The sequence below is a fragment of the Pleurodeles waltl genome, chromosome 8, assembly GCF_031143425.1.
Source record: "Pleurodeles waltl isolate 20211129_DDA chromosome 8, aPleWal1.hap1.20221129, whole genome shotgun sequence".
Taxonomy (NCBI): domain Eukaryota; kingdom Metazoa; phylum Chordata; class Amphibia; order Caudata; family Salamandridae; genus Pleurodeles; species Pleurodeles waltl.
In genome coordinates, this window is record NC_090447.1 from 800,452,101 (window position 1) to 800,477,476 (window position 25,376).

A 25,376-nucleotide genomic window follows, 5' to 3' on the forward strand; every position below is an offset into this window, starting at 1 on the left:
ATTGCGCATTGACAGTGATTAACTAAAGTTTAACAAGATGTATTTTTCTGTGCTCTGGATGTTTCTTCTTGACAGGTGCACATTCATGATTTCTTAGTAAGAGAAATGAGTATTGTGTATTAGAGAGAGAAAGAGGTCTAAGAACACACATCTTAGAAAGAACAGGACGATTTAAGGAGCAGGAGAAGCCTCCTAATCATCTCGTATCAGGAAAGAAGATTCTCAAGGTTTACTTTGCAGTTCAAGCACTTTAGGATGGGAAAATCAACAAATGTTGCAGATGCGTGCTGTGAGCAAGAGAAACAATTGGGTTTTTGTTGACCTGTTTAAAGATATGGATGCTCCTGGAATTTCCCCTTACAAGTTAGTGTTCACACTGTTATAATTACAGTCTTAACTGACTCTTGATTAAAAATTACCTTCGCTCATGTAATTCATGGCAGAAATTCTTTAAAATTATTTTAAAAATAAATAATTTAAAACATGGGGGCTGATAACGATAACGCTGTTCTGAAATGAAAGATGTTCTACCATCTAGTGGTCATATTGACAACACTTCCTGTGGTAAATTTGGATCAGTACTAAGACAATAAGATACAAATTCTAGCATCCAAATGACAAATTAACTTTGCGCTCAGAAAAAAGCAAGCGTCTTCAGACAAATATTGGCAAGATGTGTCTTATAAAAAGAATGTTGTGGAACTTTATACAATAGCTTTGTAGAAATGATGTCATTTACCTGACTATAATTATGCTTTCTCTTTCACTTCATTATTTGTATAAATCAAATGAATGCACCTTGTGGAATAAGTAATGTATATGAAAAAAGTAGCTGCTATAAAGTTGAAATCGGTTAACTAGTAACAAAATACAGTTTTTAGTGGATGATGACTAAATTAAGGAATTGTGCATGTGCAGATTAGATTGTTTGCTCTTTCCATTCGTAAACCATGAACAATAGCAGAGTCTTCTGCAACCATTCTTTCTTTCACTAGGAGCAAGTTTTAATTTATGAACATGTTATACAAACAATCAATCAATAAATCACTTTTTTGTAAAGTGCAACACTATCACCCCTAAGGTTATCTGGGTGCTGAGGTTGCTGTGTCTGTGTCGAAAAGCCAAGGAGCGTGCCGTTCAGACGCGGAGGGGGAAGTCACTTGAGGCTTTGACGGCGATGTAGGAGAAGGCGTAGCCCCAACTGTGAGTCCGATGGATGTGGGGGACTTGTGAGGGGACGAGTGAAGAGGCATGCAGGTGTCTCAAGGTACGGTGAAAGTTCAGACGGTGGTTGAGGTGGTTGAGATAAGATGGTCCCAGTTTGTTGAGGGCTTTTTTGATGTGTGTGTGTCTTGAACTGCCATCTTTTCTGGACAGGGAGCCAGTGGAGTTTCCTGAGCTGAGGAGTGATGTGGGTATGCTTGGAGAGGTCTAGGATGAGTCTGGTTGCTGCATTTTGTATTGTCTGGAGTCTTCTGAGGAGCTGGGAGGAGATACCAATGTAAAGCATGTTGTTGTAGTCGAGTCGGCTGGTGATGAGGGCTTTTGCGACGATCTTTCTGGTGTTTACTGGGATCCATCTGTTCAGGCTACATCTGTCATGTCATTGCAGAAGTTTGTTTTGGTCTTAAAGGGGTCTTTGGTGAGCGAGAGGACGAGCTGGGTGTCTTGGGCATAGGAGATGATGTTGAGGTCGTGTAGATGTTGAACAGCTTGGGTCTGAGTGATGATCCTTGGGGCACGCCACATATGATGTTCTTAGGAGCAGAGGTGAAAGGAGGCGGGTGTATGCTCGGGGTGCGTCCTGAGAGGAATGAGGTGATCCACTTGAGGGCATGTTGTTGAATGCCGATGTTGTGGAGTCTGTCGATGAGGATGTGGTGGGTGACAGTATTGAATGCTGCAGACAGATCAAAAAGAATTAGAGTCACTATTTTTCCTTGGTCAAGGAGGGTTCTGATGTCGTCTGTTGCGGCAATGAGTGTGGTCTTGGTGCTATTGTTTCCGGAAACCTCATTGTGATGCATTGAGTAGGTAGTTCCATTCCAGTTAGTCGGTGATCTGCCGGTTAATAGTCTTCTCAAGTGCTTGGGCTGAGTATGCGAGCAGGGAGGTCGGCTGGTAGTTCTTGAGGTCACTGGGGTCAGCTGAGGGCTTCTTTTGGAGGGGTCTGATGTCTGCGTGCTTCCATCCATCTGGGAAGGATGCTGTGGAGATGGAAGCATTGAGGAGGTCGGTTAGTTCAGTGCTGATTATGTTGAATCAAAAGTTGAAGAGATGGTGGAGGCAGGGGTTGGTGCGTGCCCCAGAGTGGAAGGAAGGCATGATGTTAGCGGTGGTCTGGACATCGAATAGGGACCAGGTGGTGATGACTGGCTAGGGTTCGCTAGTTGGATGAAGTTATCGAGCCTGAATGAAGTGGGTTGAGGGTTAAAGTTGTTGTAGATGTTGGCAATCTTGCTATGGGAGTAGTTGGATAGTGAGTTTCAGAGTTTTTGGGAGGGGTGTACTGTGTTCCCTGTGACAGTCGGGTGTAGAATTCCTTAATGATCTTGAACAGTTCCTTGGTGTGGTTGGTTGAGGCATCAATGTGTTCCATGATGGCTGTTCTTTTGGCATCTTTGATGCGCCGGTGGTAGTCGCTGAGTGCTGTTCTGTGTGCAGCTCTGTCGGAGGGGTCCTTGGAGATGTGCCATCACTTCTCAAGTAGAAGACAGTTACCTTGGTGGTTCTGACCTCTGGGGTATACCAGATGGCTTGTCTTGATGTTCCTTTGTTTTTTTCTGGTTTCAGGGGGGTGACTTTGTCGGGGCATTTGCTGATCCAGTGGGAGAAGTTGTGTACGGTCTGGTCGAGGTTGGTTGATCTGTTGGTTGATGTGTTGTTGAGAGCCTGCATCCATTGGCTCTCAGATACTTTTCCCCAGCTGCGGTGGCTGGCGCCTTATTGCTTGGTGATGGTGTGCTGGGTCTTGGAGATGGTGAAGTGGACTATTGCTTGGTCGGTCCAAGAGCCTTTTGGTGGTGTGGGTGAATATGATTCTGTCGCTGGAGGAGAAGTTGGTGTTGAGGGTGTGTCCGATTCTGTGGGTGGGTTTGGAGACTAGTTGGGTAAGTCAGATGTTGTTGAGGTTTTCCAGTAGGGATGTGTAGTTGGCGTCCATGGGGTCCTCAATGTGTAAGTTGAGGTCGCTGAGCAGCATGTAGTGGAGGGAGTAGATGGTGGGGGGGTGATGATGTTGCAGATGGTGTCGCAGAAAGCTGGTCGAGGTCCTGGTGGTCTGTATGCGAGGGTACCCCTTTATGGTTGTCTTGGTGTCAGTATGTAGTAGGAAGTTAAGTTGCTCCATGACCAGCGTTGGGTCGTCATTCATGGTGGAGCATTGGCGTCTGCCGTGCTTGTTAGGGCGGTGGCAGAGTATTATCTTGTATCCATTGGGGGTGACAGGGGCAAAGTCAGGTTTGGCGGCGGTGTTGAGCCATGTTTCAGTGATGAACGCAACGTCTGGGGTGAGGTTGGTGATGGTGTCACAGATTTTCATGGCATGTTTGCTGAGGGAGCGGGTGTTGACCAAGATGCAGTGTAATGGCTGTGGGTTGATGGTGGCCTTCTTGGAGTTAGTGGTGTTGGGTCATGTGTGGGTAGGTGGTCCTGGGTGGCATGGGAAGTGGAAATGATGGCAGGTGAAAGGTCCTTTGGTGGAGAGTAGGGAGGACATGCAGCAGCGGGAGTCTTGGGGACCAGGAGCTAATTCGCACAGTAGTGGCAGATAGTGGGAGGGCCAGGGGTCCTAGCGCTGGGCGCAGTCCAGGCACGGATGGGCGCAGACGGGCTTGCTTTGGCGTGCAGGCAGCGCGCCCAATGCGTGGTCCCACAGCAACCACCATTAAGTGCATTAAGTTGGTCCGGAATTGGGCGGAGTATGGGGCAGGAGGGGTTGCAGAGTGGGAAGAACAGCTGGACACTGTAGGGTCTGAAGTGGGGGGGCAAAAAGAGTGGGAAAAGTGAAGGGAGGCCTCAGGGGTCTGAAACAGGGTAGCAAAGCAGAGGAATTCAGCAAAACAGAGCAGGGCAGTAGGTGATTTACTGCAAGCTCTACAAAGCACTGACCAGTAAGTGCCGGGAGAGCTGGGGGACCTGCTCAATGAAGTGCAGCGACTGCCATTAATTAGGTCCTGGAGTGGGAGGAGTGCAGGAGGGTGGGAGAGGGTGTAGAGCAGGAAATACAGTGGGACACGGTGGCACCTGAAGCAGGGGGCAAAAAGAGGAGAAAGAGAGAAGGGGAGGTGGCGGGTGCCTGAAACAGGGCAGCAAAGCAGAGGAAAGCAGCAAAACAGGGCCAGCAGTAGGTGCTATTGTCACATAGGCTCTCTTTATTTGAATGAGACTACTGGATTTTGAGCGGCAGAATCGCCTGTGGTGTGGGAGACTGAGTCTCCCACACCAGGTGACACCTGTCGCTCCAATCCAGGTTTTGCTCCGGCTAGCTAGCAGTGCCTCATCTCTACCCAAGGGCAGGAATGATTGGGCAGCCGAGCACATCACATAACTGGTTTCTCAGGGAAGCCTTGGAAGAAGCACAGAGTGAGCAAGAATGTCTTGTTTGAAAACAGAGTGCTGGCCTAAGCAAAAACAGTCAGATAGAGAGAAAATAAAACAAGACTGTGAAAGTGGCTATTGTAATAGTAATAAACAAAGCTGAATAAAATATATCTAGGTTAAAGTGCATAGCAGCAGGCATAGTATGCTAAAATAAAGTGCATGGAGCTATAACTAAAATGGCTACACAACACCCTCCCCTTGTCAGTTGAAGCTGGTTCAAAGCCTAAGTATATATAAAAGCTATTAAAACTCTATCTAAGATATCTATATAAAAACATGTAAATAATGACAAGTTTAAGGGGCACATGAGCATATATAAAAAGGACAATTTAAAATGTTAACATGTGGCATAAAATGGACCAAATTTCAAGAGTCAGAGTTATTTTTAGTATTTCCAATAGATTCCGGGATAATGGAGGACAGGAAATCTTCCACTTCAGCAGGTGCTAAAGTTGGAAAGGCATTGCCGGGAAGGACCAAGGAGCAATCGTGTTCCATAGCCTGAGCCTCAGCCAAGGCAGCATTCCGTGGTGTGCCCAATAATGAGTTAAGAGCCACATCCTCCAGGAAGGGAAACTCATAAGTAGCTTCCCGTAGCAAACGCACCCTCAACGCGCATGTCTGGTAATGAGCCCTCAGCGAGAACATCAATAGATCAGTGTCCAATGAAAGCAAACACCGCGTAGAAAGACAAACTTCCAGTGCATGTTCGAAAGAGCACCAGAGGCACCGAAACACGGGCTGCACACAATGCAAAACCGGTCTGAATGACAGAGACCAATAACACTCCAATTGCTCCAGGAGTGGTGCTCCAAAATACTGCATCATGCATTCACGACACAGCTGCGCTGATGGGAGCTCTTTCATTCCTTCTTGTTGCGGCGGGACAGCCATTGCGCATAAAAAATAGCAACAGCAAAATGACAACTATTATAGCCAAAGCTATTGGAAATCCCCCAAAAATACTGGAGAATATTGAGTGGATGGCTGATGGTATTAAACCGAATAAGGAGGAGAAGGTGTGAATGAAACCAGAACCAACAGCCTTAAAGAAACTTGTGATTCCAGTAGTACTGGACTCATTAAATATCTTTCCCACGAGTTCACCAAAGTGTCTCGGAAAGTTGGTAATTAAAAGGGACTGTATCACTGCTGACGACCTTGCCACCTGAAGGGTGTACATCCGGTCGGACAGGATATTAATCCCATTATCTACAACAGCTAATGCCTTTTTTAAATTTGCCTGGTCTATTTGCCTTAATCAGGCAGCAGCTTCTTGTTGTGAAAGCTTCCAGATTTCATTACATACTTTATATAAGAAGCGCTTTCTGCGTTGTTTTCTTGGGCCTAACAGGAAGTCCTGTAAGTCGGTGTTACTAGACAGGAGACTGAGGTGTTCTCTAACCGCATCTAGTGAGGAAGTCCTTAACCATTGCTTGCATAGTTTCACTATACTGTATGTTGTTACTATACCTGCATGTTCGGATGATATATAGATAAGGTCAGGCCTACTATTTCTAAAAACCCCAAGGAGTTGATAAAATGTTTGTGACACGCATTGGTATCTATTGGCCACAATCTATTGGCCACAGTAACCACCTGCCAGGACGTGTCAGTGAAACAATAATGTGCCATTCTGGACCCATTCATAGAGCTGATCTTCAGTTGCATTTATATATTTTTGCCATTTATAAAATTTTGCAGGGGCAGGTATGCTGGGCATGTTCAATTCCTTAATCTTTGCTAAGCCTAAACAACCTGTTTGTTGTCCAATTTCATTAAAAAATATAATTTGAACAGGTATCAGGCATGCTCTAAATAAAGCTTCCTTCCTCCGTATTTGCCGATGTCTAGTTCCCCACACACTTTTTAAGTCAATGGATTTCAGCCAATATTCATAGCCTTCTATAGTCAACCGGGAAACAAAGGAATCTGAATAGATACATTTCGTATTTGTCAATAATATGCGTATGTTTTCTGTAGGTGGTAATTTGAAATAATATGACTCAGCATTTTTAAGATTGTGCCCAGAAAAATCTGCAAACTTTTCAGAATATGTTTTGGAACTCCCTTGTGGTGGAGTCGGACAATGTTCCTATTGTGTATAATTAAAAACAGTCTTTGGGCTGCTTGCTCTGTGGATGAAATGGTACCCACAATAATTATAGCAAAACATATCACCATAATTCTCTTTAGATTGATAAACATCTTCGTTTTCAAATACAGTATAATACTGCAATTCAGTCATTGAAGAATCAACTGTTTTCACATGCCAATCATCAGAAAGGACTCCGGGTATTAATATAGTGTTCATTTAAAGTTTAAACACATATGGTATTTGAATGACCTTGATTGGGCCGTATATATTGAGTGTTACTTTATCCCATACAATCCCATCAGGAATTGGAATAGCGGAAATGTTCACAAAAGACAGGTCTCTGCGTACCTTGTGAGAAGGAAAATGTGGTTTGAGGAACTCATCCACCAGTTCAACTGTTGATTTTTCAGGAAGAAAATGAGCATGTATTAACAAAAAGAAAAAGATGACAACACCAATCCAGAGCAGGAAAGCTAATACAGTCAAGGAAAGCCATAGATAGTTCCATGGAAGAATAAAGTAAATTACTTTAAGCCAGTTTATCAGCTTACGTGTTTTTAACAGTTCAGGTGCCGAAAAGGCGAATGAGTCAGAGACGTAATCGTTGATGTTGGCAAAATATAAAGAAGCAGTTTGTGCAAAACCAGGAGCCGTGTTAATTAGTGGAGTTGGTGTTTCTTGTGGTGGCACAGAATAAATGGCACCATCCGCCTGTGCTGAAGTTGTGTCAAATCGATCAATCATCTCCGTATTATTTGATGTCAGTTGAACTAATGCAAGATCATTTTCCACCCTCACCAAGCTCGGAGAGGTGTCAGTGTTGCTGCTTACAACTTGTAGAGGACTTCTTGACCAGTAGTGAGAGGGATTTTGGAACTACTGGCTGTTCCTTTTGGTCAGCTGTGCAGGATCGGCCACATGGTGTAGTTTGACATTGTCGATGGAGACAAAATGATTTTCTTTGGCACCTGCCAACTGTGGTAGAATGACAGCTCTGGTACCATGTATTCCCAAGACTGGGACTGGTGCACGATAAGAAGGACCAAATTCCTTTTTTACAGCAACCTTTTCACGTACAAGATCCCCCACTTTAGGAATCCAGCCGGTAGACGTTACAGGTACATCCTTAATTCCTGTGGAGGCAGCACTGGCAGAAGAGTTGTCATCACGGAACTGTTGTAATTTCTGTAAGACAGTGACACAATCATTTAGGTGTTTCTGCTGCCTCCACGCCAGGACCATCAAGATCTGGAACATACATTTGAGTTCTGAATAGGCACTCATATGAAGCAGGGTAAGGGGCAATAGTGTCAAAATGTTTGACTCTATTGATGTACTGTTCAGTGTTTGCGCCCAAATATGGCCCTAATCCTGAACAGTACAAAGGGGCCCATTGTAACCAATGGTGTGCTCCATTTTTGATGCCTTCTATAAAAGTAGCTGCAAAAAATGACACAGTGGAATCTCTTAGATTCCACTGTGCCATCTTTGCAGTCCCCATAAAGGGGGATGCCCCCTTTACCTACATTATACATGGCACATGCATGATGTGGCGCAATGTGTTACAAAGTGGTGCAATGCATGCATGACACCACTTCATAAATATGGCGCAGCGATTTTTGAAGCCTCACGCCACATTAACGCAAAAGAAATGACACTAATCTAGAGCTTCTTAAATCTGGGCCTATATATCTTTCTGTTTCTTAGCAGGATCTTCCTCGCCTGTATCTAGGAGGGGGGTCACAGAAGATATCTACATGTGTGACTGAACCTCGATCCCCCACGCACCTCACACAGTGCTTTAAATGGGTTGAAAATAGTGGGCGAGGGGTCTCCAAAAGGAAGTGGCTAAAGAAGCATAACTACGAATCCTTTCGAAGATGCCTGCTCTGATTAACTGTGTGGCTTAAAACATGGAGACTAAACTGTTGAGTTTCACACAGTGTGCCAACTGATCAGTATTTGGGTGCCTCTCTTAGTTTTCCTTTATTGAATCCTGAAGTCACTCAACTGACACATAAACCTAGAGCAAGACAGTCCTACTAGCTTTGCCAGTGTTTGTTAGCTGTATCAGTGAAATGGTATTGATGTGAATAATTAGAATCGAAAATGTTTCAATTCTGAAATTATGAGACTGTGAATTAGGTCTGTATCAGACACTCCTGTTCTGCCCTTCACACCACTTTCTTCTGGACTCTCTCACTGTTTTAGACACTTTGCCTTATTTCTCCCCACATCTTTCCCAAATCCTTCATCTGCGTATCTCACACTTTCTCACAATTACCATTGGCAAGTATGCATCTGCAAGAGCACGCATCGAAGTGGAAGGTAGTCTCCATCGGATGGACCTTTGTAGTTGACTGGAAGCAAGAGAGTTAGCATCAGTTTTACAATTTAATTTTCGTGAAGCCCCTTTGGCCACACCGTGAGAACCAAGAACCGAATATGGAAAGTTTAGTGGATTTATCACAAATTAGTAATCAGTCCTATACAGGTGCATATCAAGATCAAATTATAAAGGTACATAATCAGAAATGGCAAGCTGAAATGCAGTGATGTCTGACTGAACCATGCAAGCATTTACCATGCATGCCTGTGCAATGCGGTCAGTACAATGCATTCATCAATACTACACATGTATTTACAATGAAAGTTTTCACCACACATATGCATTGGTCAGTGGAAGGCCTGTTGCTGAAACACGTCACCATATTTTCTTAGTACTTGCACTTTTGATCGCATGGATCATACTTTTGAAAAAAAAAATCAAATAAATGCACACATTCTTAGCTTGAGCGTACCCGGCTGTGCTGCCTTTTTCTTTGAAGCACATCTGGAGGAAAGACATGTAAATGTCGGAGAATGCAGCAGAGGGAGAAAAGAGAATATATATCACCTTGCCACCCGAAAACCCATACCTACTATAAACACCCAAAATCCCTTAACCACCCTAAACCCTAAAAATGTCCTTACCACCCAAAAACCCATACCCACCCTGAAACCTAAAATCCCCTTACCACCCAAAAACTCATGCCCACCCTAAAACCTAAAATTACCCTTGCCACCCAAAAAACCATACCCACCATAAAACTTAAAAATGCCCATATCACCCTAAACCCCACCCTAAACCCTAAAAAACCCTAAATATATATACTTATATATATACAAATTTATGTATATATATAAATATATATATATATGTATAAATATAAATATATATATTCATATGTATTTAATAACACTTAATTTGCGAGTCATAGCAACTCGCAAAACCAAATGCAGAAAGGTGTCTCAGACACCTTCTGCGACTCGCTATGGGGTCGCAAAGACCCACCTCATTAATATTAATGAGGTGGGTCGCAATTTGCAACCCCATAGCGACTCTGGGCACTCACGGGGATGGCGGCCTGCTGGAGACAGCAGACCACCATGTCCATGACTGCTTCTAAATAAAGCAGTTTTTTTTTCCAAAGTGTAGCCTGTTTTCCTTAAAGGAAAACGAGCTGCACTTAGAAAAAAAAACGAAACCTTTTGTTTTGGATTTTTTCAGGGCAGGTAGTGGTCCCTTGGACCACTGCCTGCTCTGAAAAAATATTTTATGTCCAGTCACAAAGGGGAAGGGGTCCCATGGGGACACCTTCCCGTTTGCGACTGGGTTACCATCCACTTCCGCGCTTTTGCGGTCGCAAATGGAATTGCATAGCATTGCGAGTCGCAAATAGGAAGGGAACACCCCTTCCTATTTGCGAGTTGGAAATGCATTTTGCAAGTCGGATCCGACTCGCAAAATGCATTTCTACATAGCAAAGAGGCATTTGCGCCTCGCAAACGGCGATTTTCGCCATTTGCGACTCGCAATCTCTTTGCTACATCTGGCCCTTAATACTTACCTGCAAAATCTTTACCAGGCATACATCTTTACCAATCATGCCTGTACATTTATTTTTTAAATACATACCTTTAAAACCGTTACCATGCTTATGCCTTTACCATTAATGCCTTTTGTTGTAAAGGCATGTGTGGTAAAGGTATATTGATGGTAAAGGCATGTGTGATAAAGGCATGTATGATAAAGGTATATGCCTGCTAATGCCTCTGTGGTAATGGTCATGCATGGTAATGACTGTGTTTTAATGTCAAGATGCATTTTAGGACAAAGCACATGAGAGAGGCTTAAGGGGCAGTGGAAAGTGAGACAAAAGCAGATTGGTAGGAGTACTAAGGGGTAGAAAACACAATATTTTGAAATAACCAACATTTATCAAGACTTTCAAAGCTGAGAGGGAGAGAGTGTGAGCGTTTTTTTGTCTGAGTGTATGTAAAAATTCCATTTCAAATACGACAGACACTTCACCATACCCGACGGAAAGCACCTGTACCCAACTATTTTCCAGCAAATATATTTTTTAGGGGGGTGTAACTCTCCAAACACCCTCCTGAAACTACGACTCTGGTTATTCATTTCATGTCGTAAATACCGATTCCCATGGTTCAGTGTGTGGTAAACATCGCACTTGATAAATACCGACAGCGATATTTGCCACAAGCGATAAATATTGCAAGTGGGAAATAAAATCCAATTACAGCTGTCATAGGATAAAGAAAAACAGTGGTTAACTAGCGCCCAAAAATACCCCGAGCCAAAAGCAGATAGGAAAAGATCCTGAAAAAGGAAAAGTATGATCTGAAAAAAAAATACACCTCAGAACAGCACAACAATGCACTAGAACACAATGCATGCAGTGTGGGTGGGGTGTAATAAACAATTACTAACAAATCTAAACACAACCACAATGGGCAGAGCAACATAGGAGGAGGGACAGGCTTGATGGAGTACTAAGGATATAAATGCTGTTTATGGCCGCCAACATCCCAGCTTCAATAGGTGCCAACCTGATTTCCAACTTCTAGATCCCAATTGCTATTCCTCCCCTCCTGAAAATGCCAACAGAGTCTCTCTTGACAGAACGACAGCGCAGTGCTTAATTTGTAAAAAAATAGGGGCCAGTGCCCAAAACATTTTCTCAGAAGCCCGCAGCCGACGGTGATGAATGTCAAGACTGTTTAATACCCAGACTACTCAAATTTTGATTCCACCTCATGAATCTTTCTTTCACCTCTCTTATTCTTCTCTTGCAAGTTTTTTTCATCTTTACTTCCTCCCTTTGTCACAATTGTTTCTTCCTCCTCCTTTCCTCCTGTTATGTTTTCCTGTGTTTTACACTGGGTCCAAGTCTGATGAGGACAAGTGCTGGTCCCCAAAACCAAGTGTTGGTGGGCCCTGCCTGCATCCACCACCTCAAATTATGCACTGGACCAAAGGTGGAGAAGAACACTCTGGTTTCTTGTGATCCTGTGATGCCCACTCAGTTCCTACTCCTTGGACTGGTCACCAGCAGGACAGACAGCCTTGTTCAAGGAGGGGCTCGGGCAGAGGAACTAGGAAGAGGATAGTTTATAGTGTAGCGCTGCTGCTGGGAGAGGAAAAGACAGAGGTAGAATAAGAAGGAATAGTTGACTTGTAGGAAAAGAAAAGCAAGAGAACAGAATATTACGAATTTTTAATAATTCAGAGAAAAAATTATCAGGCAAAGAAAAAGAAAGTGTGGATGGTGTAGAACGAGAGGGAGATCAGCAGGGGAGTGTGAGAGGGTAACATGGATGCCATTTAGAGGTTGCTAGGGGTACTAGATAGTACCTAGAGTTCATGTTCACAAACCCAATGCTTTTTTCTCCTTGGCCCTTTATACCCAGATATGGGAAAGGGTGATTGAAGGAGAAGAGGTGGGTGAGGGCAGGGGGTGGCTTGCCCAAACAATTTTTTTATTGGGTAGGGCTAGGGCACGCAGGTTAAAGCAGAGATGGAACACTTCATATGTGTGTTGGTACAAGAAACAGGGTATTCAGAGTAATGAAAATTACCGGTAAGTAATTATATCATTATATGATTTCCCTAATAATTGTCTTGTCCTTAGTGATATGCATTGCTCAACTTATGTATATTTTCAAATTTTCCACATTTTACTAAAATTTGCAGTTAAATCATTTGCCAGATGTTTTCCTCTCAACCATCCATCTTAGCATGGAAAAGAACATTACAAAGACACAAACCATGTAGCGACTGAGGCACTTTGGCCCACATTTATGAAAAATGACGCACAACTGCACTAGCGCAGTTGTGCATCATAATTTTTTATGCAAGCTAATGTCATTCCCTAGCGGCTTCCGTGCGCCATATGTAAAAAATTACGCACAATGATGCTAAGGAATGGTTAGTGTAAAAAAAAATGACACTGACCATTGCGACATACCTTGAGGAAAAATGACACTAAAGCTGCAAAAGTGCCACTAGACCATTTTGCAGCACATATTAATCACACAAAACGGGTTGGTGCCATTTTTTACCGCATTAGCATTAACAAACAGTGCACAAGCAAGAAAAATACTAATTGAAACACAAGATGGAGACTGCAGGCCAGGAGAGACCCCAGGGAGACCCCAAACACTCAAGTACCAGCCAGAAGGGTCCAACAAAGTACCAGGAAAAGGAGAAGAGGAAACGCAAGTGCATGCTGTCGAAAGATCTTTCCTGCCTTCTGCGCTGCCTTCGTGGCTGCTGTGGTAGTGTTTGGAGTTGCTGTGGTGGTAGTGGAGGGACCTGTTGTCATCGCTGATGTCTGCGGCGTGTGCCAAGCTGGAGCAGTAACACTTCCATGTTGTCCTAGAGGTTGCAAATGCTCCTTCTGTATGTTTTCCTTAAGTGGTGGTATATGGGCTTCTTTTTAACGCCTGCTCTGACCATGTGTTAAAATTTGACTCTAATCAGCCTTAGAATCATTTTTTGGGTCCACTTCCTTAGAGTGCGACGTTTTTGCATCTGAGGTAAATATGGCGCTTGGGGGCTAGAGTCATTTTTTGAAAGGGAACGCCTACCTTGCATATCATTGTCGCAATATGTCGCAAGGTGGGTTGGCGCTCCCAAAATTTGACGCTAACTCAGATATTTTGATGCTAGATGGGTCTGGCATCAAAATATAAATATGGAGTTCAGTTAGAGCACAAAATAATATCATCTAAACATTTGATTGAGTTTGATTTGTTCTTGAAAATGTAGTAGGTAAAATAAAGTAGAGAACGACTTCAGGAGGAAGGTATAGGCCCTACCAGAGAAGCTTGCTTGCCCTTCAAGTACTTCTCTGTTGTGGTTAGAAACATACAAAGCTGAGGCTCTTACGAGGAAAACCAATGGATCCTTTATAACAAGATATTTCTCCTGCCATCCATTTGAAATGCCCCTTCTGGGGCTAGGAGAGAATAGGAAATGGTGAACGAAGGACTCTGGTGCTGCTGCTGCTGACAAATCTCGGGAACCAGATGGAAGCATGTTTTGTGTGGAACTGATATGGGATTCCAAGGAGTCACCAAACTTTTGAATGGTACCTACGGAGCTTTTTTTTCTTAAAGTTTGAGAACATTTTGTTTCAAAGATACAGAGTTATAAAACTTTTCTAAAAGTTGAAACTTAAGGACTTACTTGGAACATTGCGGGGTGGGCTGAGGTTCATGTCCTGCAAAATCTGGGATTTGCTCACCTCATTTGTGGGTGGATAAAGTGTTAGGTTTCAGGTGACAGTGCCCCAGCTGGCTCTGCTGTTGGAAACTTTGACAGGTTGTCCACCACCACAGGGCTGATACGCTGTGCACTGGGAGAAAATTCCCATTGAGCCAAGGCAATTTGTTTTTAGAAACATAAATGTTACCTGAAAGAGGCCAAAATCACATAGCACCTACTCCTCAAATATCTCTTTCAACTCCTTAACCTCTGCACCATCAGATACACAGAAGACATTAGATTGTGTGGTCCTCTGCCAGGGGAACGGAAACATGGCCTCTGCCTACAAAGTGGGCTGGTAGGCTGCTTGCAGTCTATAGTACCTCCTTAGAAGCAGTTCCTCTCTACAGGACAGGGATCCGATGTTAAGCCATCCTGAAAAAGACAGTTTTGCGATTCTCTTACCATTTTTCCCACTGTGAACAAAGTTCAAGTCTACAGACAGACCACTCAATTGATGTATTCAACCATGTCGAGCCCCTATTGCTGCAACTTTCCTTCTTCTCCCACTGAAAATGTATGACTTCCAGAACTTTACAAACAGCTTGGAGGATTGAAGTAAACCATAACAACAATTATTAAAATGTAGATGAGGATAATATGAGTATTTGGCATGATTCTGTGAGCCTTGCTAGGTTTACTTTCAGTCTATCAAAGTAGTTCAAGTTGTTTTTCGAACGGCTTTCATGTTGTTATTCTGCAGCACACACAGAAAGAGGAAAACACCTCTTGTGATTGTTTTTGTGCAGCAAGGTCTCCCTTCCTGCACTAAAAGAATCATCCCACAACACAGGCACCCTTGCATCATGGTGCAAGGTTTCCTGCATTGGCACATGGCAGCAATTTGTGTGCCAGAATAGGGGAAGATGTCAGAAATGTGCCATATCTTGTAGACGTAGTGCATTTCTACCCATTCCCGGTGCCGCAGGGCGGCGCAACAAGGCACTTACTGCTCTGACCTGCCCTGCGGGCCTTGTAAATGAGGCCCTAAGTATTCACATGAGTGTCATGTGGGTGTCTGGAAATGTTGAATACGAATAAGAACCTGAACTCACTGATACCCTACTGGAGGTAGATAACATTCATGAGCTGCACCACGGTTATTGATGATTGCGTTTATTAATCTGCCATTATTGCCCTTTATTACTAAACATGTAATTTCTCCATTCCTTTTTTGTTTGGTGTCATACGTGATTCATCTTTCAAGTGTGATAGGTTGTGTTCCTTTTAGTAATTGAGAAACAAGTAGTAATACTTTTGAAAAAGCTTAGAGACTCCATTACCCCCAAGCATCACTAAAAATTGTCCATATAGTGGGCACGTTTTAATTTTACCATAGATTCTTTCAAGGTACCTAACTCTATTTGTCATATTCACTACCACATAGAATTACTAAAATTCTTCTGTAAGGTGCATACCTGATTGGGATACTGGCAAAAGAGCCCACCCCATTTGTTGCTTTGTTTCTAATGATATCTGTAGGACTACAAAATACTTGGACACCCTCACAAAAGGAAAAGTGCTTAGGACAGCACATAATATTATCTATACATCTTCCACTGAAATAATAGCTGATCAAATAAATGTCGAGCACTTTAAGAAATGGAATACAGGCATGGATGTGATAAAAAAAACATAGGGGGTCATTACGACCTCGGCGGTCTTGGAAAAAGACCGCTGAGGCCGGGGGAGACAGAATACCGCCATTGCCGGCGGTATTCCTGTCTCCCTATTATGACATTTCTGCTGGGCCAGCGGACGGTAACAGTGTTACCGTCCGCTGGCCCAGCGGAAATGTCACATCAACATTGCAGCTGGCTCGTAATCGAGCCGGCGGCAATGCTGATGTGCAGCGGGTGCAGTAGCACCTGTCGCGCATTTCACTGCCCGAAATCCGGGCAGTGAAATGCGCGACGGGGCTATGCCAAGTGCATGGGCAGTGCAGGGGCCCCCAGGGGCACCCCAAGTCCCCTTACCGCCAGCCTTTCAATGGCGGTGTGTACCGCCACAGACAGGCTGGCGGTCGGGGACTCATAATCCCCAGGGCAGCGGTATATTGGAGGGGCCGGCGGTATGGCCGTGGCAATTCCGCCACGGTCATAATTGCTGGCGGAACACCGCCAGCCTGTTGGCGGTATTACCGCCAACTTTCGCCGGCCGCCAGGGTCGTAATGACCCCCATAATGTTATTACATATACGAATGAACTTATCAGCAACTGGTTTTACTTTGGCATATTTTGCATATGATTTGCAGACAGACAGTAAAAGGTTTATGGATTATACTTGTTAATAAAACTCAAATATGAGCAAAGAAATGTTTCATAAATGTATCAGTGAGTGGATCTAAAGTTGGCAGCAGAAAGCAGGTACAGCAGTTGACATTGTTGGAATTCACAAATAGCGAAATTCAAGGTGGTGGCAATAGCTTACAAATTCATATAAAGCCAGAATGTCAGCCTTCTTTTACAGAAAAACAATCCTCCTCCATTTTGCTGATCAACTAAGGGATTATTCATAAAGTTGAGACATTGCCGTCATGAGGGAGTCAGAGGCTGGTTGAACACATAGGTCTCATTTGGGAGGAACTACACATTGAGGCCCATATTTATACTTTTTTAGCGCCGCATTTGTGTCATTTTTTGACGCACAAACAGCGCAAACTTACAAGTAATAAAGTAAAATACTATTTTATAGAGATGCCAAGGACATTCAGGCCCATATTTATAATTTTTTGTTTGATATGTTATGTCATAATATGTTATGTTACAGCAATTCCCATAGCTCTGGATTGCTATTAGTATGGTATATGCCCCAAGGATATGATCGAGGTTCCCCAGGAATGTATCTATTTTAGGTCAATGAAATAAAGTTCCTTGACTCGTAAGCAAATATGACAAGTTTTTCGGAAACTGCTTTAGAATAATCCAAAATCCGAACTGATACATTAAAAGTAGCGCTAGCATGGCTGATCGGTGTGTGCTTTGTTTGGTATAGTTTACTAACATAGATAATGTTCAAATTCATATCTTAACACTTTTTGTTTGTTTATAATAATATAAACAGTTTATACTACATACAAAATTGTCTATTGCCACTTAATTTATAGATAGCTTGTTGGCACTTTTGAATATTCACAAAGGTATGAATGGCTAAGTGAGCTCTATCATTCTTCATACTCCTCACCTACAGGTTTCACTCATTGCTGTAGCTGAAGCTGATCCACAGAGCTACCATGTATACAATGCTTGGAATCTTGAAGTCAGATAATATTTTGGTACTAGTTTAATACACTCTAGAAACACTGCATAATTTGGTTTTGTTGCAAGTTTACAATTTGCTAAAGGATTCAACCAAAACGTGAAACAATGGCCATGTGGCTGTTATTCCTTTCATGCAGACATACTAAAATATATTGCAATCTCCTTTCTCAAGATTTAATATTCTTCTTTGTTTTATTCTAATAGTTCTAATTGGGCCAAAAAGACGTCTTAACATATCATTTTGAGCCATGATGGACATGAATGGATCGTCACTCAAAGTTCTGGACAATGAAACGCTGGAAATGCTTCAGAACAGCGTAATTACCAACACTTTGCCCGTTGTTTACTCCTTGGTAGTTGTCATTAGTATCCCTGTCAATATTTTTTCCCTTTGGCTGCTATGTTTCCGCACTAAACCAAAGAGCCCTTCGGTCATCTTCCTGATCAACCTCAGCATCACAGACCTCACCGTGGCTTCTGTACTACCCTTCCAGATTATATATCATGCACAAAAGAATAATTGGACGTTTGGAAAAAATCTCTGCAATCTGGTAACTGTCTTGTTCTACACCAATATGTATTCGTCCATCCTCACCATGACTTGCATCAGTATAGAACGTTGCATTGGTGTGGTCAACCCCATGAACGCAGCCAAGTGGAGTAAAAAAAGGTATGCCATTGCCACCTGCTTGGGAATATGGGCAGTACTTCTAGTTGTGCTGTATCCAATGGAGAGCACCGATCTTACCTACGAAGTGAAAAGTTTAGGCATCATCACCTGCTTTGATGTTCTGAAGTGGGGCATGCTGCCAAATGTCGAATCTTGGGCCGCATTCCTCATTGCATTATTTGTTTTCCTTTTCCTCATCCCGTTCCTCGTGACAGTGGCTTGCTACATCTGTATAATCCGAGAGCTGATCAAGACATCAAACAGGTATGGCAACGGACAGAAGAAAAGGTCGATTCAACTCGCTAGCGCAGTTCTCTTGGTGTTCATCATATGCTTCGCTCCCAACAACTTCATCCTTCTCGTTCACATGATTTCTCGTCTTTTCTTCCATAAGAGCTATTACCACATCTACAAACTGACCCTCACCATCAGCTGCTTCAGTAGCTGCCTGGATCCATTTATTTACTATTTTGTATCCAAAGAGTTCCAGAAAAAAATAATGCAAGTGTTGGGCCGAAATTCATCCGTTGAAGGTACTGAGGTCAGAAGTGGAAGTTTTTTCTCAAGGTCAAGCCGGTCATTGACCTTTTCCAGTGGGCATGGTGATGGATTACCATCAAGAAGTAAATCTCTTTTGAGAAGGGAAGAAAGCGTGTTTTAACTCCAGTGGGCCAACAAAATAGGGGAATTTGATACTTGAGTTTTTAAAGACAGAAAAAGGAGTAGCGCTCAACATTAACTAATTCCAATCACAACTTTGGGTTGTGAACGTCAGTACAATAAATTACCCATTCAGACATCAACCAATCTATAAGGAGTAGAGTAGGGTAAATTCTCAAGAATTCCTAGGGAGAGTGAAAAACCCATTCGAATGGGCGAGTTACCTAGTGTGTACCTTTCATTATGCAGTGTGTTTATGTTTACTTTCAAAGCAAAAGAAAAAATCAAGGGTATGATTCTTCAATTAATATCACTGCTGACAATCGCTTGGGCCACATACAAGTTCATCATTCTTTTGTCCACAGAGGTACTCCAAACAGAGACCAGCCGTATGAAAATCAGACTTGCACCTGCACCAGAAAAAAACAGTCCTGGCCAAACTGCTACACTAGCTTCTATCTTGACAGAACACAAGAAACTGCAGCCTTCGTGCATCAAACCACCCTGATCTGACAACATGAATGTACTAGTGAAACATTCAGGGTACAAGAAGCTCTCCTGTGAGCATCCCAGACTACAAAAATTGAAAAGTGCATATTCAAAACAAAAACGTGTATGATGTGGTCAGTATTACAATTTTAATAATATTTGTAGCTCTAGATGATTTTCATTGAACATAAGTAGCTTTTACTACAGAGAAGGGTGGCGATCCCTGATCTAGCCACTTCAACTGCATTTAAATAGTCAGAATCAATATTTTTAATAAAGACAGAGAGATGAGAAGTGGTGCCTGCATTAACAGTTCTACAGGAAAGCTTTATCTAGGAAGTCAGGCGGGCACTCTTCAGTGGTATATTAAACATTATTCTATGGCTTCATTACCACGGGCCTGGTAATTGGTGTGATTTATTGCACCTGACATAGTCCCTCTTTGATAAATATTTGAAAGATTTGACATGATATTACTTGAAAGGATGTCTATAGCGCACAACCACCTAGTAGAGCCTGCTGGCGATCAGACAGTGGGAGATAAGATGGAGCTGGAGACATAAGGTCGCTAGAATAGCCAGGCGTTTCAGTGCCTTCCTAAAATATCAACAAATTCCAAATGTTTGGGGAATAAGATTCAGATTTTGGTACTTAATGCCCCAATAACTGTAGATTCCGGTAATTGCTGACAAGGGAGTAGCCAGAAAAATAAAACACCTCCCACTTTGAACTATGTGGCACGATGTGCAAGTGAGAAAAGTAAGTATTCTCAATCCTTGTGATGAAGGCACATTCATACCCTTGTTTAATTGTTTATTTTACTCTGTCTTTCCTTAATTTCATCATCAGTCTTTCCTACTCTTGTTTCTTCTTTTCCTCTTTCCATTATTTCATACGTTTTTCTCGTATTCATTCTTTCTTTTCCTTCTTCCTCTTTTTATTGATTTTTTCCTTCTTTCTGAAGACTTTTCCATATTCCTTCCTATATTTTGTTTCCTTCGTTCGTTAGTCTTTTCTGCCTTCTTTTCATCCTGTTTCTTTTTCTTTCTTTCTTTCTTTCTTTCTTTCTTTCTTTCTTTCTTTCTTTCTTTCTTTCTTTTTTCTTCTTTCTTTCTTCCTCCTTTTTTGCCCTTACTTGCTCATTTTGCCGCTGACCTTTTTGCCATTAGAGTCATTTATCTGTATTATCCTCTTTGGTTTCTTGAGTCACAGCTGTGCCAAGTAGGTGTGACATGGCATCTTGCTCCCTACAGCTACTTATAAGCTTCTACACCTGATTGTCACCTTGCAGCCGCAGATCAAAGTTAAGAAGGACCATACAATTATTATAATCTGCCAAAGTAGCACCCTCGAGGAAGCTGATATGATGGGTGTTTCACTACTGCCTTGATTACAGGGAAATCTTTTCCAGCTAAATGTCATCATTTTATCTGTAGATATTTTTCAGATACTAATTGTGTGTTGCAATTAACCGGGTTGTTCTTAATGAGGGCCTATCTGTCAAATGCTAAAATTTGAAACACAAGCGAATCCAGGTTTATCTCACTGTGCTGTGTTGTAAGGTCCATTGCAAGGATTTACCAACATTTACCCTGTTATTACCATTGAAAAAATTGACAGCTGCTCTTTAATGTCCATCACAAATCACATTGATTAGAAATCTGAAAATATGCAAAAATTGGAAGTCATCATGTTCTCCTGAAAAAAGAACACAGATGAACATCTTTTGGGCAGTCCTTGTTCCAGTGCTATCTAAGCTGCAACATCCCCTGCCATTGTATCCAGGTAGTGCATTTCCTCACCATGCACCCTGGTTTCTGGATCCTGTGGTGATCGCGCTCCCCTTCTCTCCGTGTACCCCGAGTGCCTGCCTTCGCCGAGTGTCCCCGCCGTCCCCCCCGTCCTTCCGCCGCCTTTTCTCCTCGTTTTCCGCGTTTTTTCCCCGTTTTTCGTACCTTTTTCGGTACTTTTTCGTTTATAGGCCTCCTCGCCATTCTCAAGGCTTCCTGCCGTTGCTTTTCCCGCTTTTTCACCTACCCACCCACCTCCCGCCTCCCAGCTAACCCCGCCTCCCCGGCTACCCCTTAAATGGCGGCCGCTGCGAGGCCGTGGTAGCGACCCTTGACCCCAGGGTAGGTCGCTCCCCCATCCTCACAGCGCCACCAGACCTGTGTGCCTTCTCCCTTTTGCTGTCTGCCCGCTTGGTTTTGCCTGTGTGTGCCCTTTGCTATCTGCTTGTTGTGATCGCGCTCCCCTCTCTCCGTGTACCCCGAGTGTGTGCCCTTTGCTGTCTGCCTGCTTGGTTTTGCCTGTGTGTGCCCCTCGCTGCCTGCTTGTTGTGATCGCGCTCCCCTTCTCTCCGTGTACCCCGAGTGCCTGCCTTCGCCGAGTGTCCCCGCCGTCCCCCCCGTCCTTCCGCCGCCTTTTCTCCTTGTTTTCCGCGTTTTTTCCCCGTTTTTCGTACCTTTTTCAGTACTTTTTCGTTTATAGGCCTCCTCGCCATTCTCGAGGCTTCCCGCCGTTGCTTTTCCCGCTTTTTCACCTACCCGCCCACCTCCCGCCTCCCAGCTAACCCCGCCTCCCCGGCTACCCCTTAAATGGCGGCCGCTGCGAGGCCGCGCAGCGGGCGCGCCGCTGGCGCGCCGAAGGCGCGCCTAAGGCAAGCCCGTCTGCGCCCGTCCGCGCCTGGACCACGCCCAGCGCCCGACCCCCTGGTCCCCGCTCCTCCCGCCTGACCTACGACTCCACCACGCTCACCAAACTCAACCCCGGCCGCACGCCGGGCTGCTACCGAGCCACCCCGAAACGGATCCTTCACCTGCAACAACTGCCGCTTCACCTGCCTTCGGGCCCACTCCGCTCCCGCCAAGAACACCCCCCCCGGAAGCAATCTCCACTGCATCCTGGTCAACACCCGATCCATCCACAGGCACGCCATCGAACTGTGGAACCTCATCAACTCAACAAACCCGGACATCGCCTTCCTCACCGAGACCTGGATGAACCCCTCCTCGGCACCCGACATCGCCATAGCCATCCCCGACGGCTTCAAAATCATCCGGAAAGACCGCACCAACCGCATCGGAGGAGGCATCGCCATCGCACACAAAAACTCCATCCGCATCTCGATCCACACCGACGACTCACTCCCCGACGCCGAACATCTCCACTTCACGATCCACAGCGACCCCAAGACCACCCTCAGAGGCACCCTCATGTACAGACCACCAGGACCCCGCGCCAAGTTCAGCGAAGACATCGCAGACTTTGTCAACCCTCACGCACTCTTGTCCACCGACTACATCCTCCTAGGAGACCTCAACTTTCACCTGGAGAACCTCACCGACAAAAACACCACCGCCCTACTGGACAACCTCGCCAACCTGGGACTGAAACAACTAGTCAACTCACCCACCCACCACGCCGGACACACGCTCGACCCCATCTTCTCCTCCAGCAAACACATCACTGTCAGCCACGCCACCGAACTCACCTGGTCGGACCACAGCTGTGTCCACTTCAGCTTCAAGAAGACCACCGTGCTTCACCGCACCCAGCAACCACCAAGAAGACACTGGAATCGTATCACCACTGAACAGCTCGCATCAACCCTCTCCCAGAACCAACCCACCAGCACCACCGACCCAAACGAAGCTGCCAACAACCTCACAAGCTGGATCTCCGACTGCGCCAACCTCCTGGCCCCCCTGAAGACTCAAGCCAACACCAACAACCACAAGAAAAACTCCTGGTTCACCCCCGACCTCAAGAACTCCAAGAAAGAATGCCGCGCCCGCGAGAAGGCGTGGCGCCTCAACCAGACCGAAGAGAACATGTCAACTCTCAAGGACGCCACCCGCCAACACCACCAACACCTCCGCGCCGCACGAAAAACAGCCTACCGGAACAGACTTGACAACAACGCCCACAACAGCAAGGAACTATTTGGCATCGTCAAAGAGCTCTCCAACCCGGACGCAGAAAACAACCGTATTCCCCCCTCACAGGACCTCTGCGACTCCCTCGCAACCTTCTTCCACCACTAGATCATCAACATATACAACAGCTTCCCGACCGCCAACGCAAACCCCCCACCCGGAACCCGCCACCGACATCACCACCATCCTCACCTGGAGCCCTACCACCACCAAGGAGACCACCCGCGTCATGAACTCGATCCACTCCGGATCCCCATCAGACCCCTGCCCGCACCACATCTACAACAAGGCCGACAACATCATCGCACCGCACCTCCGAGACGTCATCAACGCCTCCCTCACCGCCGCCACCTTCCCGGAGAGCTGGAAACACGCAGAGCTCAACGCCCTCCTAAAGAAACCTACAGCAGACCCCACCGAACTCAAAAACTTCCGGCCCATCTCTCTCCTACCATTCCCCGCCAAAGTGATTGAGAAAATCGTCAACGCTCAACTCACCACCGCCCTGGAAACCAACGACTCCCTCGACCCCACACAGTTCGGTTTCAGGGCCAACCACAGCACCGAAACCGCCCTCATCGCAGCCACGGACGACATCCGAGCCCTGACCGACAAGGGAGAAACCGTGGCCCTCATACTCCTGGACCTCTCTGCAGCCTTCGACACGGTCTGCCACCCCACCCTGATACACCGCCTCAGCAACGCCGGCATCAGAGGCAAGGCCCTGGAATGGATCGTCTCCTTCCTCTCTGGAAGGACTCAGAGAGTCCGTCTGCCCCCCTTCAGATCCACAGCCACGGAGATCATCTGCGGCGTACCCCAAGGATCCTCCCTCAGCCCCACTCTCTTCAACCTCTACATGACCCCCCTGGCGAACATCGCACGCAAACACGGACTCGACCTCATATCCTACGCCGACGACACCCAGCTCATCTTATCCCTCACAAACAACCCCACCTCAGCTAGGACCAGACTACATGAAGGAATGAAGGAAGTAGCGAACTGGATGACAGACAGCCGGCTGAAACTGAACACAGATAAGACGGAGGTCCTCATCCTCGGCCCTACTCCCGCCGCATGGGACGACTCCTGGTGGCCCCCCGCCCTAGGCAGCACTCCCCAACCCACCGACCACGCACGCAACCTCGGCTTCATCCTGGACTCATCCCTCTCCATGACCAGACAGGTCAACTCGGTGACCTCGGCATGCTTCAACACCCTCCGCATGCTCCGCAAGATCTTCCGCTGGATCCCCACCGACACCAGGAAGACCGTCACCCACGGCCTCGTCACCAGCCGCCTGGACTACGGGAACACCCTATACGCCGGCATCACCACCAAGCTGCAGAGGAAACTACAACGGATCCAGAACGCTGCCGCACGACTCATCCTGGACATACCCCACCACCACCACATTTCCGGACACCTGAAGATACTTCATTGGCTCCCAGTCAACAAGAGGATCACCTTCCGACTCCTCACCCATGCGCACAAAGCCCTCCACGACCTCGGACCCAAAATCATCAACAACCGCGTCTCCTTCTACACCCCTCCGCGCACTCTACGCTCGACCGGACAGGCCCTGGCAGCCGTACCCCGCATCCGCAAAGCCACCGCCGGAGGAAGATCCTTCTCTTTCCTAGCAGCGAAAACCTGGAACTCTCTGCCCAGCCACCTTCGCGCCATACCTGACCACCTCTCCTTCAGAAGGCAGCTCAAGACCTGGCTCTTCGAGCACTGACCCCCCCCCCCCCCCCTCCAGCGCCTTGAGACCCTTTATGGGTGAGTAGCGCGCTTTATAAATGCGATTGATTGATTGATTGTGTCACACCACAGGTAAAACAAAAGCTCAGCAATAGTACCCTTTTGAGTTAAAGTAGATTTTGTTTTGGTAACAAATCTGTATTCGTTTCAGCTTTCATATGAACACATTGGACCAATGCATCGCCTGATTGTTCAATATTACTGCAATCTAGGTGAAAGACAACTGAAATGGACTCCTTCCAGAATACTACCTTAGATCAGCAAGGGCATTAAATTGATGAT

General features: G+C 45.3%; 1 protein-coding gene across 2 annotated transcripts in view; it reads left to right on the plus strand.

Moving 5' to 3' along the window:
* Positions 1–21,827, plus strand: part of LOC138250305 (P2Y purinoceptor 8-like) — a 184,260-nt gene extending 162,433 nt beyond the window's left edge. For both annotated transcript variants that reach the window (XM_069205056.1, XM_069205057.1), the window contains exon 6: positions 17,778–21,827. In XM_069205056.1, coding sequence (XP_069061157.1) covers positions 17,822–18,904 — 1,083 coding nt within the window. In that variant the 5' untranslated portion in view covers positions 17,778–17,821 and the 3' untranslated portion in view covers positions 18,905–21,827. The remainder of the gene's footprint in view (positions 1–17,777) is intronic.
* Positions 21,828–25,376: the final 3,549 nt, after the last annotated feature.